At 42.7% G+C, this 17,922-nt stretch overlaps 1 protein-coding gene across 1 annotated transcript in view; it reads right to left on the bottom strand.

Moving 5' to 3' along the window:
• The window catches only part of wdfy3 (WD repeat and FYVE domain containing 3), a 130,611-nt gene that overhangs the window by 94,379 nt on the left and 18,310 nt on the right, over window positions 1-17,922 (bottom strand). The window contains 4 exon segments of the mRNA XM_083644708.1: window positions 9,282-9,448; window positions 9,862-10,048; window positions 10,426-10,618; window positions 11,312-11,539. Of these exon segments, the coding sequence (XP_083500834.1) occupies window positions 9,282-9,448; window positions 9,862-10,048; window positions 10,426-10,618; window positions 11,312-11,539 (775 nt within the window).

Genomic DNA, 17,922 nt, shown 5'->3' with positions numbered 1-17,922 from the left:
TTTAGTCTCAGGATGGACATATATCCACAGTGTGTTTGATATCTTTAGTCTCAGGATGGACATATATCCACAGTGTGTTTGATATCTTTAGTCTCAGGATGAACATATATCCACAGTGTGTTTGATATCTTTAGTCTCAGGATGAACATATATCCACAGTGTGTTTGATATCTTTAGTCTCAGGATGAACATATATCCACAGTGTGTTTGATATCTTTAGTCTCAGGATGGACATATATCCACAGAGTGTTTGATATCTTTAGTCTCAGGATGGACATATATCCACAGAGTGTTTGATATCTTTAGTCTCAGGATGGACATATATCCACAGAGTGTTTGATATCTTTAGTCTCAGGATGAACATATATCCACAGTGTGTTTGATATCTTTAGTCTCAGGATGAACATATATCCACAGTGTGTTTGATATCTTTAGTCTCAGGATGAACATATATCCACAGTGTGTTTGATATCTTTAGTCTCAGGATGAACATATATCCACAGTGTGTTTGATATCTTTAGTCTCAGGATGAACATATATCCACAGTGTGTTTGATATCTTTAGTCTCAGGATGAACATATATCCACAGTGTGTTTGATATCTTTAGTCTCAGGATGGACATATATCCACAGAGTGTTTGATATCTTTAGTCTCAGGATGGACATATATCCACAGTGTGTTTGATATCTTTAGTCTCAGGATGAACATATATCCACAGTGTGTTTGATATCTTTAGTCTCAGGATGAACATATATCCACAGTGTGTTTGATATCTTTAGTCTCAGGATGGACATATATCCACAGAGTGTTTGATATCTTTAGTCTCAGGATGAACATATATCCACAGTGTGTTTGATATCTTTAGTCTCAGGATGAACATATATCCACAGTGTGTTTGATATCTTTAGTCTCAGGATGGACATATATCCACAGTGTGTTTGATATCTTTAGTCTCAGGATGGACATATATCCACAGAGTGTTTGATATCTTTAGTCTCAGGATGGACATATATCCACAGAGTGTTTGATATCTTTAGTCTCAGGATGAACATATATCCACAGTGTGTTTGATATCTTTAGTCTCAGGATGAACATATATCCACAGTGTGTTTGATATCTTTAGTCTCAGGATGGACATATATCCACAGTGTGTTTGATATCTTTAGTCTCAGGATGAACATATATCCACAGTGTGTTTGATATCTTTAGTCTCAGGATGGACATATATCCACAGTGTGTTTGATATCTTTAGTCTTAGGATGGACATATATCCACAGAGTGTTTGATATCTTTAGTCTCAGGATGAACATATATCCACAGTGTGTTTGATATCTTTAGTCTCAGGATGAACATATATCCACAGTGTGTTTGATATCTTTAGTCTCAGGATGGACATATATCCACAGAGTGTTTGATATCTTTAGTCTCAGGATGGACATATATCCACAGTGTGTTTGATATCTTTAGTCTCAGGATGAACATATATCCACAGTGTGTTTGATATCTTTAGTCTCAGGATGGACATATATCCACAGAGTGTTTGATATCTTTAGTCTCAGGATGGACATATATCCACAGAGTGTTTGATATCTTTAGTCTCAGGATGAACATATATCCACAGTGTGTTTGATATCTTTAGTCTCAGGATGAACATATATCCACAGTGTGTTTGATATCTTTAGTCTCAGGATGAACATATATCCACAGTGTGTTTGATATCTTTAGTCTCAGGATGGACATATATCCACAGTGTGTTTGATATCTTTAGTCTCAGGATGAACATATATCCACAGTGTGTTTGATATCTTTAGTCTCAGGATGGACATATATCCACAGTGTGTTTGATATCTTTAGTTTCAGGATGAACATATATCCACAGTGTGTTTGATATCTTTAGTCTCAGGATGAACATATATCCACAGAGTGTTTGATATCTTTAGTCTCAGGATGGACATATATCCACAGTGTGTTTGATATCTTTAGTCTCAGGATGAACATATATCCACAGAGTGTTTGATATCTTTAGTCTCAGGATGAACATATATCCACAGTGTGTTTGATATCTTTAGTCTCAGGATGAACATATATCCACAGTGTGTTTGATATCTTTAGTCTCAGGATGGACATATATCCACAGTGTGTTTGATATCTTTAGTCTCAGGATGGACATATATCCACAGAGTGTTTGATATCTTTAGTCTCAGGATGGACATATATCCACAGTGTGTTTGATATCTTTAGTCTCAGGATGAACATATATCCACAGTGTGTTTGATATCTTTAGTCTCAGGATGAACATATATCCACAGTGTGTTTGATATCTTTAGTCTCAGGATGGACATATATCCACAGAGTGTTTGATATCTTTAGTCTCAGGATGAACATATATCCACAGTGTTTGATATCTTTAGTCTCAGGATGAACATATATCCACAGTGTGTTTGATATCTTTAGTCTCAGGATGAACATATATCCACAGTGTGTTTGATATCTTTAGTCTCAGGATGGACATATATCCACAGTGTGTTTGATATCTTTAGTCTCAGGATGGACATATATCCACAGAGTGTTTGATATCTTTAGTCTCAGGATGAACATATATCCACAGAGTGTTTGATATCTTTAGTCTCAGGATGAACATATATCCACAGTGTGTTTGATATCTTTAGTCTCAGGATGGACATATATCCACAGTGTGTTTGATATCTTTAGTCTCAGGATGAACATATATCCACAGTGTGTTTGATATCTTTAGTCTCAGGATGAACATATATCCACAGTGTGTTTGATATCTTTAGTCTTAGAATGGACATATATCCACAGAGTGTTTGATATCTTTAGTCTCAGGATGAACATATATCCACAGTGTGTTTGATATCTTTAGTCTCAGGATGGACATATATCCACAGAGTGTTTGATATCTTTAGTCTCAGGATGGACATATATCCACAGTGTGTTTGATATCTTTAGTCTCAGGATGAACATATATCCACAGTGTGTTTGATATCTTTAGTCTCAGGATGGACATATATCCACAGAGTGTTTGATATCTTTAGTCTCAGGATGGACATATATCCACAGAGTGTTTGATATCTTTAGTCTCAGGATGAACATATATCCACAGTGTGTTTGATATCTTTAGTCTCAGGATGAACATATATCCACAGTGTGTTTGATATCTTTAGTCTCAGGATGAACATATATCCACAGTGTGTTTGATATCTTTAGTCTCAGGATGGACATATATCCACAGTGTGTTTGATATCTTTAGTCTCAGGATGAACATATATCCACAGTGTGTTTGATATCTTTAGTCTCAGGATGGACATATATCCACAGTGTGTTTGATATCTTTAGTCTCAGGATGAACATATATCCACAGTGTGTTTGATATCTTTAGTCTCAGGATGAACATATATCCACAGAGTGTTTGATATCTTTAGTCTCAGGATGGACATATATCCACAGAGTGTTTGATATCTTTAGTCTCAGGATGAACATATATCCACAGAGTGTTTGATATCTTTAGTCTCAGGATGAACATATATCCACAGAATGTTTGATATCTTTAGTCTCAGGATGAACATATATCCACAGTGTGTTTGATATCTTTAGTCTCAGGATGAACATATATCCACAGTGTGTTTGATATCTTTAGTCTCAGGATGGACATATATCCACAGAGTGTTTGATATCTTTAGTCTCAGGATGAACATATATCCACAGTGTGTTTGATATCTTTAGTTTCAGGATGAACATATATCCACAGAGTGTTTGATATCTTTAGTCTCAGGATGAACATATATCCACAGTGTGTTTGATATCTTTAGTCTCAGGATGAACATATATCCACAGTGTGTTTGATATCTTTAGTCTCAGGATGGACATATATCCACAGTGTGTTTGATATCTTTAGTCTCAGGATGGACATATATCCACAGAGTGTTTGATATCTTTAGTCTCAGGATGGACATATATCCACAGTGTGTTTGATATCTTTAGTCTCAGGATGAACATATATCCACAGTGTGTTTGATATCTTTAGTCTCAGGATGAACATATATCCACAGTGTGTTTGATATCTTTAGTCTCAGGATGAACATATATCCACAGTGTGTTTGATATCTTTAGTCTCAGGATGAACATATATCCACAGTGTGTTTGATATCTTTAGTCTCAGGATGAACATATATCCACAGTGTGTTTGATATCTTTAGTCTCAGGATGAACATATATCCACAGTGTGTTTGATATCTTTAGTCTCAGGATGAACATATATCCACAGTGTGTTTGATATCTTTAGTCTCAGGATGGACATATATCCACAGAGTGTTTGATATCTTTAGTCTCAGGATGAACATATATCCACAGTGTGTTTGATATCTTTAGTCTCAGGATGAACATATATCCACAGAGTGTTTGATATCTTTAGTCTCAGGATGAACATATATCCACAGTGTGTTTGATATCTTTAGTCTCAGGATGGACATATATCCACAGAGTGTTTGATATCTTTAGTCTCAGGATGAACATATATCCACAGTGTGTTTGATATCTTTAGTCTCAGGATGGACATATATCCACAGTGTGTTTGATATCTTTAGTCTCAGGATGGACAAATATCCACACACACACACACACACACACACACTCAGTTTAGTGAATGTGGTGGGCTAATTAGGCATTTAAGTGAGCCCTCACACCAGGATGGCTTCTGGTAATGACTCTGCACACAGCTGGAGCTGCCATTAGGCAGCTAAATAGAAGCGTGGCTAAGTGTGCGCGTGCGTGCGTGTGTGTGTGTGTGTGTGTGTGTGTGTGTGTGTGTGTGTGTGTGTGTGTGTGTGCGTGACCGCGGGCAAGGAACAGTGTTTTACCATGCTGCCTGGTGTGTGGAGGTGATGATTGATGATTGATAGTGACAGAAAGTGTTCCCTTCTTTAAATTGGGATAGATGGTAGGAAAGGCGAGGAGAGGGAGATACAAGAGAGAAGGTTGGGGGTGGAATTCATTCCTTGGCCAGCAGGGGAACATGAGGGTCTCTGCACCACTAAAGCAGATTTCTGGGCTCAGGAAAGACAATTTGTATGCTTCTTGAGGCTTGAGGCGTGACAGGCAGCAGCGTGACAGCCAGGCAGAGGAGCTGCCATGCTGTGTGTCAACAGGTTAAGCCTACTGTACTGGGATCAGCCAAGCATCAAAGTTATTTGAGGGATTAAGATCTGAGGGGGAGATACGATGGCTGGGCTCAACATGAAGACTTCTCCACACATGATTCCCCTCTTGTTTCAGGGCTTTGGGCAGAGCGAGTCGGCGCACGGGCAGCCTGGAGATTAGACAAGCAGGCGCGTCTGATCAGAAGATCGCTGGGTCGAATCCCGGACAAGATGGAACGATATAGGAGCAAGAGGAGGAGGAACAACGCTTACAGTATGTCAACTTGTCAAGCACCCATACCACGTTAAGCACCCTCACTGAGATGCTGAGTTTTTTTCTTTTTCTCTTAACATTTATTCATCCTGGTGAAACTTAACTGGGCGCCTCCCTGCTTCACATTCATTACAAACATCTCCCATCTGGGAAGAGTCCCAGTACAACCTCAGTCTTCTATTGTTCAATACAGGCTTCCCACACCTACTTCAACATTCAGTTCAAGGAGCCGCCCGACACGGCATCGTTTGAGAGACGGATGAATGAGAACAGAGAGTTTTTATCATTCATGAGAACTAGCAAACTTTACAGAAGCTCACAGACAACAATTACAAAGAGAGGCTTGGATGTGCAAACACTTCTCAACTGTGCTGTTACATGTACATTTATATATATATTTATATATATATATATATATATATATATATATACATACATACATATATATATATATATACTGTGTATGTATATATATAAATATATATATTTTTATTTATATATATTTTTATTTATTTATATATATTTATCTAAGCAGAGATTGTGTACTGATGGATCTTGCTTATGTGTGTGGAAAAGCTTAGTCTTCAGCACGTTTGGATTTGCCCTCATATAAACAAGCAGCAAGAACAGCTGCTGTCTGCGTCTTTCCCAACACATTCTGGCAGGTCTGTCGTTGCAGAAATGGCACACAGGAGTAATGAAACCTAATGACATGTAGTTAGTGTGTGCAGTGACAGATGTGTAGCAATGGAGTCGCGAATAAACAGACTATCCTATCCCCTCTGTTCATTTACAGACACAACCAGACAACCGTGTGTCTCTGAAACACAATGTGCTGCCGCCTAGTTTGATCACATGGGTCAACATTCACCCACTTCCTGTAACAGGGAGTGTTAATAATACAATTAACTTAGTTACATACATCCAGTGTGAAAAGCCCACATTCTGTTTGCTGTATTCAACTCAGTTTGATTCGTTATCATTTAGTTCTCTTTGAGGAGATTACTGCCTTACATGACACCTACTATGGAATGAAAATACAGCATGCTATAGCAGAAGGGCAGTCAAATTAAAGGGATATCCTCCTTAAAGCTAATTTATACTAAGTGCGGAGTGTCCGGTGTTTGCGGAGCGGAGGCTCTGTGCGGCGCTCCGCACAGGCTCTGCGGAGGGACTGCACGGAGTCCTCCCGCCTACCGAGGCATTTGCATGCTGTTAAGTCCGTGTTTGATCCATATTTGCGTGTATCCTCCTAACGTTAATAGCTCCGGTTAGCTTTAGCCGCTTTAGCTTAATCGATAAAATAGTTAACTTGGGTCGAAGTTATTTTTCATGTGTAACAGGGAAATCCCGGAAAATGGAGTATTTTTGTTGAGTGAACTGAACTGCATTGAACTGGTAACATGGAAATCCCGAAGTGGAGTAATTTTTGTTCTTTTATAAACTGAACTGAGGGAACTGGACTACTACTAGCCATTTAGTTCAACACAGTCTTGTGCTCCAATTATCTCACACACAAAAAATCATGTTGGCGGTTTCCTTTAGCCTACAAAATATAAAATATTGATGTAGAAAAAAAAGAAAATGTGCTGCACTTTCAATTTGATGCATGAAATGTAGGCCTATATGTAAAATGGAAACTGTTCTATAATAGATTGCTATAGCTGCTTACAAAATAAATAAATAAATATATATATATATATATATCGGTAATCGGTAATCGGTGATCGGTCGATGATCGGTTGGGCAGATATTTCTCATAGGTGATCGGCAATCGGTGATCGGTGGCAAAAAACGTGATCGGTGCACCCCTATTTGCTATGGTTTGTATAGGGAAGAAGCCTCCACAAACTGACCAAGTGAACGGCGAAATCAGTGCAAAATGAACGGGTTTGAGCATCGCCACATGAGTGAGGGAGCAACATGATCCTTTTCTCACAGTCATGAGGGAGCCCATTTTAGATTGAATAGCCTACAATTTACTACGTCAATAAAAACGATTTGAGATCGAACAAATTAAATGCAAAGCACAAAAACAAGAAGACAACAAAATTACTTGCTAAAAACAAACTGAAAATAGCCTACAATTGCACTAGGATTGATTATTCGCCGATATAAATCAGGATCACACACGGAAGAACTGATGTGACATTTGCATTCTCGCTAATGAGGGAGCCTGGAGGGGGATTCTCCGCTCTCTGCAGACACTGCACTCCTACCGTATTTACCATAAAAGGATGTGCCTCTGTGGAGAGAACGGTCTTGCCGTGAACACCGCGGACACCGGACACTCCGCAGTCAGTATACATTTGCTTTTAGAGTGCAGCTTTCTCACATCTGGCGACAAAAGAGCTCTGGCCAAAGGGAGCGTTTTTGAACAATGTCCACAGGTGGAATTTATCTGGTGAAATCTCTCTTTAATAAGGCCCACCTCCAGAGCAGCCTGGGTTAATGACATGGATCAACCTGCCTCATAACACTAAAGAGACTGTTACTGCCCCGACACAAATGTCAGGAAAGAGAGCATTAAAGTCTATTTTAAAGCAAAAGTCAGGAAGTGGCTGCTTGACAGAGTGACAAAATAAACTGTGCCAGAGTCATGAAGGTGCTGCTTCCCATTTAGGTAACGGTATGAAATGAAATATAGGTTACTGACCATTTTAGTTATGAAATGTAATAAAAAGTCACCTGTGCCTCCTTATCCATTGTTAAGACCAAGAGAAACACAATGGAAATAAGTCTGAGATATTTTAAACGACTTGTATGTTTTTTAAAGACTTCAGAGGGCTCACCCAGGATGGAATATTATCATATTATATATGATCACAAAGTCAAAAGCTGTGGCTGGTAAGTTTGACAACTTTGTATACATTTGTATAAAGGCCACTGCGCTGATAGTAGTCAGTGTGTTCTCTTTATGCAGAATGTGATAGTAGTCAGTGTGTTCTCTTTATGCAGAATGTGTATTCAAAAGAATGGCTGCAGGAGACAAAGAGGACATCACAATGTGTAATTGAGTTACGCGAGGAACAAACTGATCAAGGCTAAATGGCCAATAACCTTTTGTCCATCGTGTGATTCAATTAAACTTTGCAATATATCCTCTTTAATGATCTCATTCCTTTGAATAAAGACACATTTGTCTGCTCTAACTAGGTGCTTTGGCAGATTTCCAAACATTATTTAGATGGCAGACAGCTACTGAGCAGGGAGACTGTCCTTCAGCCAGAAAGGAGCTGGCTTCAAGCGTCCAACCCTGCTCAAGTGTCCGTGAGCACTGAGTCCTTACCAGGTGCAGGGCTGCTTAGGGGTGTCACAATACTAGAACTTCGATACCGATACTCAGGAAAATAACGATACTCGATACCATTCTCGATACCACTTGCTGTTGTTCGTTTAAGCAATAAGAGAAAGCACTGCTGGTATCGATACTGTTGCAAATGAGTATTGTATCCATTTCAAATTCTTAGTATCGATACTTTTGACAACCTTTAGCGCTGCTGCTCTGTAGCTGACACTAAGCTCTGAGCATCTTGTGGAGGGTGGGGCAAGAGGAAATGCCAATTTCCCCACAAAGATCAATTAACCCATTGATACCTGATGCAGCATTTGCGTGTATATCCCTCATTCCTGTGTGTATCCCTTTAAGACCGCGAACCGCGTCACGCGGTTCTTAAAGGGATACACACACAAATGCTGCATCAGGTATTAATGGGTTAAAGTATCACATGACCTTATTCAATCCTAAAAATCTAGCAAGCTGGTAAAACAACAAAAGTGGCCAAGGACGTTTGGGACCAATCAGCCACTGTGGCTGGTGGACAGAAAGTAGTCCCCAGGCAGGGACCCACCTTTCCCAGAAGGCAGTGGGAGGACGAAGCCGGGCAGCAGGAAGGGGGCGCCGGTCGTCAGACCGGCTGGTTTGAGCTCCGTCACACCGTAGGTGGTCAGACAGGTGACCAGGTTCACCAGATCCTTCAGCGCGTCTTTAGACTCCTCCTCCTTGGCTTGTTCCAGTCTGGACACAGAGAGGGGGGGGGGGGGTCATTGTAGAAGTACACCAAAATATACCACACAGATTTCCCCATGTACAATGTGGAATATATTGTTTGCATCGGTGGACAGTTAAGTTTGGAGGCACAGGGTTGATATAAAGTAGACATAATCATATAACAAACTAGGATAAAGATGCCATATACCATAATAAAGTGTACGTTCTTATTAAACTATCGTTAGTACCTACATGCAGCTGAGGAATGGCCTCCATTCCTAAAGATAATTAAAATCCACTTTAATATTTTTGCCAGTCAAACAAAACTGGAAAAGAGTGATCATCCAATTGTTTCACTTATGAAGTTGTAAAAAGGGGGGAGATGATCTTTGAGATTCAGCAGCCGGTGTGAGGTGGAGACAAACAGATCTCAGGTGTACCTGAGCATGAGGTCACAGAGGAAGGTGTAGCCCTGGCACATCCGGAAGTCGTCCAGCAGGGTCTGCGACACGTCGCTGGAGTCCTTGAGGAAGCAGGAGAGGCCGGCGAACATCTCCACGATCTCCAGCGGCGACAGATCGTCCGACTGCTGCATGTTCTGGACACACGTGGCCAGGCATTCCTTCTCTGCAGGTTTGAGAGGAGGGGTCGGGGGTTAAGGGAGAGGAGCAGGAGGTCAGGTGATGTGATGTGAGACAAGATCAATGGAGATGAGGTGGAAAAGGAATTTGTTCAAGTAGAGGAGTGAGTGTAAGCTGCTCTGCTGTTCACTCTTTATATGGAAGAGAATGCAACATCAAACTTCATGCAGACATTTGACTCGAGATGTTAAACAATCACATGAACACAAGTTGGCGCGAGGGTCCGAGACGTATCAGACTGAAAACAGATATTGCCTGAGATGAAAGAGGGTTGAGAGGCGGGTCATCATAGCGTGTGGATGATTTGATTTGACGGTTCTGGGCACTGGAGTTGGCGTTGGCCAATCCTGGTCCAGTCATTACCGTGTATGTATTTGAGCACGTTGACACTGAGGCCGTGGCGGGAGATGGTGGTGAGCACGTCCCCGGCGCTGCGTCTCCAGGGCAGGTTGTGGGGGGGGCACCAGGAGGTGATGGCACTGAACAGCAGCTGCAGGTCGTCCTTCTGCGCCAGCTCCTCAGCCGGAGACACAAAGCTGCACAGCTTCACCAGGATCTGCAAGACCATGACACCACGAAACTCACTCCACTGTCCACTGAAGAAGGTGAGCATTGAGTTTTTGCTGGGATCCACCAACACCATTTCCTCCATGCCCAAACATATTGAATCTCTCTTATACTTAATGCAGTGTTTTCTGTGGATTTCAGCCCCTGCACCCTCAGGACTTTGCATCGTGTCATTTGCAGCATTTTCCTGAGAAAATTGTACGTTTTTCAATAGAAAGAATTTGCCATTTTTGACTTTTTGGACCAAACTTGCCAAAGTAACGTTAGTCCACTGGGGACCAACATTGACTTTACATTCATGCTGGTGCCCAAAACGGCTTGGGTGCTGCACCTAAGCCTTATAATGCGAAGGAAAATCCTGCCATGTAAACTCTAAAGTTTTTAGAAAAGTGCTGCATAAATAGAGTTTATTAGCAGTCATAGTCGCAGTACCGCTAATCATGTTATTACTTCAGTACCCGGGAAACACTCTGATACCAACAGCCTATTTGGGCTTGCTATCAGATATTGGGTATGGGTACAAATCCCTCTGAGTTTTTCACAGTTTGGCCGACACTGAAAATGTCCCCCCCCCAAAAAAGTAATGAATGACTTGGTGAAAATGTGTCCTCCTGTCTGTGCGTCTTCACCACCGTGGAGCTTAGGGAGCAGTTGTAAGGCAGCCTGTCCAGGTGTGTCGTACCTGGACAAAGACCTTCTGCAGCAGCGCCCTGCGGTCGGCCAGCGGCAGCTCGGCGGGGGTGTTGTGGCCCTGGCCGGGGGTCTTCTCCTGGCTGGGCGGGGGTGGAGGCGGTGGGGCGGGGAGGAGGACCCCCGGGGCCTCGGCCATGTGGGGCAGGTCAAAGAACAGGTAGAGGCATTTGACCAGCGTGGACGGCACCGACATGGTCGTCATGCAGTCCACCGTTTTCTGACGGCAGAGATGGGGAGAGAGTACAAGAAACACTTAGTGACTTACAAACAAACCCAACATTTATTAGAATTGTTATTTGCTTTTAAATGTCCATGTTATTATCTTCTTTTATTTTCCTGTCAACCATTTTATGTGAAGCACTTTGAATTGCCTCTGTGTATGAAATGTGCTATACAAATAAACTTGACTTGACTAGAAAACTGACTCAGAACTACAACGGCAGAGCTCAAACAAAATGAGGGGTTTCCACACTATACACACTTAAGTCTTCATTCACACCATACACAACCCCACGCTGAAGCTACGCAGCACTATGGCACTTTCATTTCGGCATCCTTGTTAACAGGTGAGACTGTTCACACCAGCCGCACGCCACGCCACGCTAAAGCTACGCTGCCGCGATAGTTTCGGCTTCCGTTCTATTTTTTAAAGCGTATAGCGCGCTGTACCCGAGCTGCCAGGCATGAAGTCAATGTAAGTTGTGAGCGGGGGGAGCGAGGCGCTGAGGTAAAAGAAGGTGTTTCTGGTGTGACCGGTTTAGCGTGGCACTCAGCTTCTGTTAAGCGCTGCTTCTGAATAGCGCCTAGGGTAAGCCCACTTAGCCTTAGCCTGGGGCTAACAGAATCCTAGTAAGCTGGTAGGCATACACACCCATGGCATTCTCTTATTAGCCCTGGGCTAAGATAGCGCTGTCACTGTGCTACAGTATGTATCAGGGATTTTTCAAACCATCTGATCAGTGTGTGTGTGTGTGTGGGGGGGGGGGGGGGGGGGGGGGGTGGTGGTGTTGCGTGCCCGAAAAAGAATCAAATATATATATATGTGGTTCTAATCCTAGACCAGTGAGGAATATCACCCCCTTCCCCTCCCTCGACATGAGGTGCCATTGAGCAAGGCATTTAGCCCTCATTTACTGCAACGAAGCTGCTCATTGGCCAACAGTAAAAGCTGGAGGTTGTATGGAGGCAATTCCCTGGTGTGTGTGTGTGTGTGTGTGTAGCTGTGTGTGTGTGTAGCTGTGTGAATGTGTGTGTGTGTGTGTGTGTGTGTGTGTGTGTGTGTGTGAGTGTGAGTGTGAGTGTGAGTGTGTGTGTGTGTGTGTGTGTGTGTGTGTGTGTGTGTGTGTGTGTGTGTGTGTGTGTGTGTGTGTGTGTGTGTAGCTGTGTGACTGTGAAGCAAAGTGTTGCTGAAACCCTCCCCTGCATAATTGAAGGTTCAGATGGTTTATTTATTGTATGTAAAGTGAGTTTGAGCTCACACCTACGTGGGGCTGACTGGCTGTGTGGTTTATTTATAGAGCACACATGCTACACTAAGAGCATTCACACTGCTCACAACACTAAGAGCATTCACACTGCTCACAACACTAAGAGCATTCACACTGCTCACAACACTAAGAGCATTCACACTGCTCACAACACTAAGAGCATTCACACTGCTCACTACACTAAGAGCATTCACACTGCTCACTACACTAAGAGCATTCACACTGCTCACTACACTAAGAGCATTCACACTGCTCACAACACTAAGAGCATTCACACTGCTCACTACACTAAGAGCATTCACACTGCTCACAACACTAAGAGCATTCACACTGCTCACAACACTAAGAGCATTCACACTGCTCACTACACTAAGAGCATTCACACTGCTCACAACACTAAGAGCATTCACACTGCTCACAACACTAAGAGCATTCACACTGCTCACTACACTAAGAGCATTCACACTGCTCACTACACTAAGAGCATTCACACTGCTCACTACACTAAGAGCATTCACACTGCTCACAACACTAAGAGCATTCACACTGCTCACTACACTAAGAGCATTCACACTGCTCACAACACTAAGAGCATTCACACTGCTCACAACACTAAGAGCATTCACACTGCTCACAACACTAAGAGCATTCACACTGCTACACTAAGAGCATTCACACTGCTCACAACACTAAGAGCATTCACACTGCTCACAACACTAAGAGCATTCACACTGCTCACTACACTAAGAGCATTCACACTGCTCACTACACTAAGAGCATTCACACTGCTCACTACACTAAGAGCATTCACACTGCTCACAACACTAAGAGCATTCACACTGCTCACTACACTAAGAGCATTCACACTGCTCACAACACTAAGAGCATTCACACTGCTCACAACACTAAGAGCATTCACACTGCTCACATCACTAAGAGCATTCACACTGCTCACTACACTAAGAGCATTCACACTGCTCACAACACTAAGAGCATTCACACTGCTCACTACACTAAGAGCATTCACACTGCTCACTACACTAAGAGCATTCACACTGCTCACAACACTAAGAGCATTCACACTGCTCACTACACTAAGAGCATTCACACTGCTCACAACACTAAGAGCATTCACACTGCTCACAACACTAAGAGCATTCACACTGCTCACTACACTAAGAGCATTCACACTGCTCACAACACTAAGAGCATTCACACTGCTCCCATCACTAAGAGCATTCACACTGCTCACTACACTAAGAGCATTCACACTGCTCACTACACTAAGAGCATTCACACTGCTCACAACACTAAGAGCATTCACACTGCTCACAACACTAAGAGCATTCACACTGCTCACAACACTAAGAGCATTCACACTGCTCACATCACTAAGAGCATTCACACTGCTCACATCACTAAGAGCATTCACACTGCTCACTACACTAAGAGCATTCACACTGCTCACAACACTAAGAGCATTCACACTGCTCACAACACTAAGAGCATTCACACTGCTCACAACACTAAGAGCATTCACACTGCTCACATCACTAAGAGCATTCACACTGCTCACTACACTAAGAGCATTCACACTGCTCACAACACTAAGAGCATTCACACTGCTCACAACACTAAGAGCATTCACACTGCTCACTACACTAAGAGCATTCACACTGCTCACTACACTAAGAGCATTCACACTGCTCACATCACTAAGAGCATTCACACTGCTACACTAAGAGCATTCACACTGCTCACAACACTAAGAGCATTCACACTGCTCACAACACTAAGAGCATTCACACTGCTCACTACACTAAGAGCATTCACACTGCTCACTACACTAAGAGCATTCACACTGCTCACTACACTAAGAGCATTCACACTGCTCACATCACTAAGAGCATTCACACTGCTACACTAAGAGCATTCACACTGCTCACAACACTAAGAGCATTCACACTGCTCACAACACTAAGAGCATTCACACTGCTCACAACACTAAGAGCATTCACACTGCTCACAACACTAAGAGCATTCACACTGCTCACTACACTAAGAACATTCACACTGCTCACAACACTAAGAGCATTCACACTGCTCACAACACTAAGAGCATTCACACTGCTCACAACACTAAGAGCATTCACACTGCTCACAAGACTAAGAGCATTCACACTGCTCACAAGACTAAGAGCATTCACACTGCTCACAACACTAAGAGCATTCACACTGCTCACAACACTAAGAGCATTCACACTGCTACACTAAGAGCATTCACACTGCTCACAACACTAAGAGCATTCACACTGCTCACAACACTAAGAGCATTCACACTGCTCACAACACTAAGAGCATTCACACTGCTCACAACACTAAGAGCATTCACACTGCTCACATCACTAAGAGCATTCACACTGCTCACATCACTAAGAGCATTCACACTGCTCACAACACTAAGAGCATTCACACTGCTCACAACACTAAGAGCATTCACACTGCTCACTACACTAAGAGCATTCACACTGCTCACAACACTAAGAGCATTCACACTGCTCACAACACTAAGAGCATTCACACTGCTCACTACACTAAGAGCATTCACACTGCTCACTACACTAAGAGCATTCACACTGCTCACAACACTAAGAGCATTCACACTGCTCACAACACTAAGAGCATTCACACTGCTCACAACACTAAGAGCATTCACACTGCTCACATCACTAAGAGCATTCACACTGCTCACAACACTAAGAGCATTCACACTGCTCACAACACTAAGAGCATTCACACTGCTCACTACACTAAGAGCATTCACACTGCTCACAACACTAAGAGCATTCACACTGCTCACATCACTAAGAGCATTCACACTGCTCACTACACTAAGAGCATTCACACTGCTCACTACACTAAGAGCATTCACACTGCTCACAACACTAAGAGCATTCACACTGCTCACTACACTAAGAGCATTCACACTGCTCACTACACTAAGAGCATTCACACTGCTCACAACACTAAGAGCATTCACACTGCTCACAACACTAAGAGCATTCACACTGCTCACTACACTAAGAGCATTCACACTGCTCACAACACTAAGAGCATTCACACTGCTCACAACACTAAGAGCATTCACACTGCTCACTACACTAAGAGCATTCACACTGCTCACAACACTAAGAGCATTCACACTGCTCACTACACTAAGAGCATTCACACTGCTCACAACACTAAGAGCATTCACACTGCTCACAACACTAAGAGCATTCACACTGCTCACTACACTAAGAGCATTCACACTGCTCACAACACTAAGAGCATTCACACTGCTCACTACACTAAGAGCATTCACACTGCTCACTACACTAAGAGCATTCACACTGCTCACAAGACAGAGAGGAAAAGAAAGACAGGTTCAGATGGCAAAGCGAGGCTAAATACAAACTAATAAGAGACAATAGAGTCTATAAGAAGAGGAAATAGGGTTATGGTCAGAGGGTTACGCTTGGTGGTTGTGTATGTCGCTGTGAGGTGTGTGTGTGTGTGTGTGTGTGTGTCGCTGTGAGGTGTGTGTGTGTGTGTGTGTCGCTGTGAGGTGTGTGTGTGAGTGTGTGTGAGAGAGAGAGAGAAAGAGGTGTGGTGGCCAGGCGAGGGTTGGAGAGCGAGATGGGTTTTGTGCTCATTGGTGCGAATGATTCAGATAATCAAACGCTGCCTCCTACACAATCACTCTCTCTCTCTCTCTCGCTCTCACACACACACACACACACACGCAGAAGAAAATCACACAGACAAATTACCTTGACCCTTCTCTCTCTCTCTCACTTACACACAAGCTCTGAAGCAAAGACAACACCCAGGGCTCGGGCACACACACACACACACACACACACACACACACACACACACACACACACACACACACACACACACACACACACACACACACACACAGCTGATGGATGGAGAAAAGCAGTGGGGGTTGGGACAGAAAAGAGAGGTCCATAGTTGATGTAGGTCTATAGAAAAGTCTATTGTGCATTTAGGTGTATAGTCTGTAGTTGATAGAAAAGTCTATCGTTGATGTTGTATAATATAATATAATAATATAATATATAATACTGTAGTGAGTGGGCTTGTCGCGGTATTCGGTGTTACCCGGTGGCGAGACATACACCGATTACATAACGTGCCCACCGGTAACACCTTTTGCTTTTATGGAGGAAGAATTGAAAGGAAAACTCCGCAGTTTCAGCGTTCGCCGGTGTAAATTACAAGCGCTCCCTCTGGGCTGTAGTGTGGCTCCGCTGTTATGGTTAGACCAGCAACTAACGTTAGTTAACGCTATGCATCTTATGAACACAAATGATGCCCTCCTCATACACATGTACTGTAGGTAAGACTCTTAGCTAAGCCTGCATGTCTGTGACAAACTATAGCTGGCTAAACAGAGCTGTGCTGCAGTGTTGACATTTAGTTTGTTTTGTAAAGGCAGAAGAAGAGCTGGAGTTGCTGTAGCTAGTCTCATCATGGAGCGAGCGCCATGTGCTTCAGCTGCGCTCCCCCTGTACTTTGCTAACTTAGCATCGATGCTAGCGGGACTTACCCAGCTATCGTCATTGCCTGCTTACTGCTGCTTGCTGGTAATGTTAATCCCATGTCAGAAAAAGTCTCCAGATTTGTCACTAACGTTAGTCTCTTCCGAGAAAGATTGTCTCCAGGAGGGTCTGAAAAGTTGTCTCGAGTTGGATGCAGCCAAGTATTGTGAGGCAGCCATAGTTGTGAATGTGAGCGTCCAAACTAACACAACAAGCTAACACAACAGCGGAGAGGAGCTGACTGACTGGACCGTGAGGACTAGAGCCCGACTGATATATCGGTTCGCCGATATTATCGGCCGATATTGGCCGATTACCGATATATCTTATCGGCCGATATGGTGCGCCGATATTGCAGATTTTTTTTTTTTTTTTAAGTTATAGACGGCATGTTGTGTATATTTGATATTTTTTCTTAAATTTGTTCTATTGTGTTTTTGTATTTCTAGTTATTTATAATTATTAAATTCCCAGTTAAGTTTACTGTCTCATTGCATTGAGTT

Source organism: Poromitra crassiceps, assembly GCF_964638095.1.
Source record: "Poromitra crassiceps genome assembly, chromosome: 10".
Classification (NCBI taxonomy): Eukaryota; Metazoa; Chordata; class Actinopteri; order Beryciformes; family Melamphaidae; genus Poromitra; species Poromitra crassiceps.
This window is presented reverse-complemented; position numbering and strand designations above follow the sequence as displayed.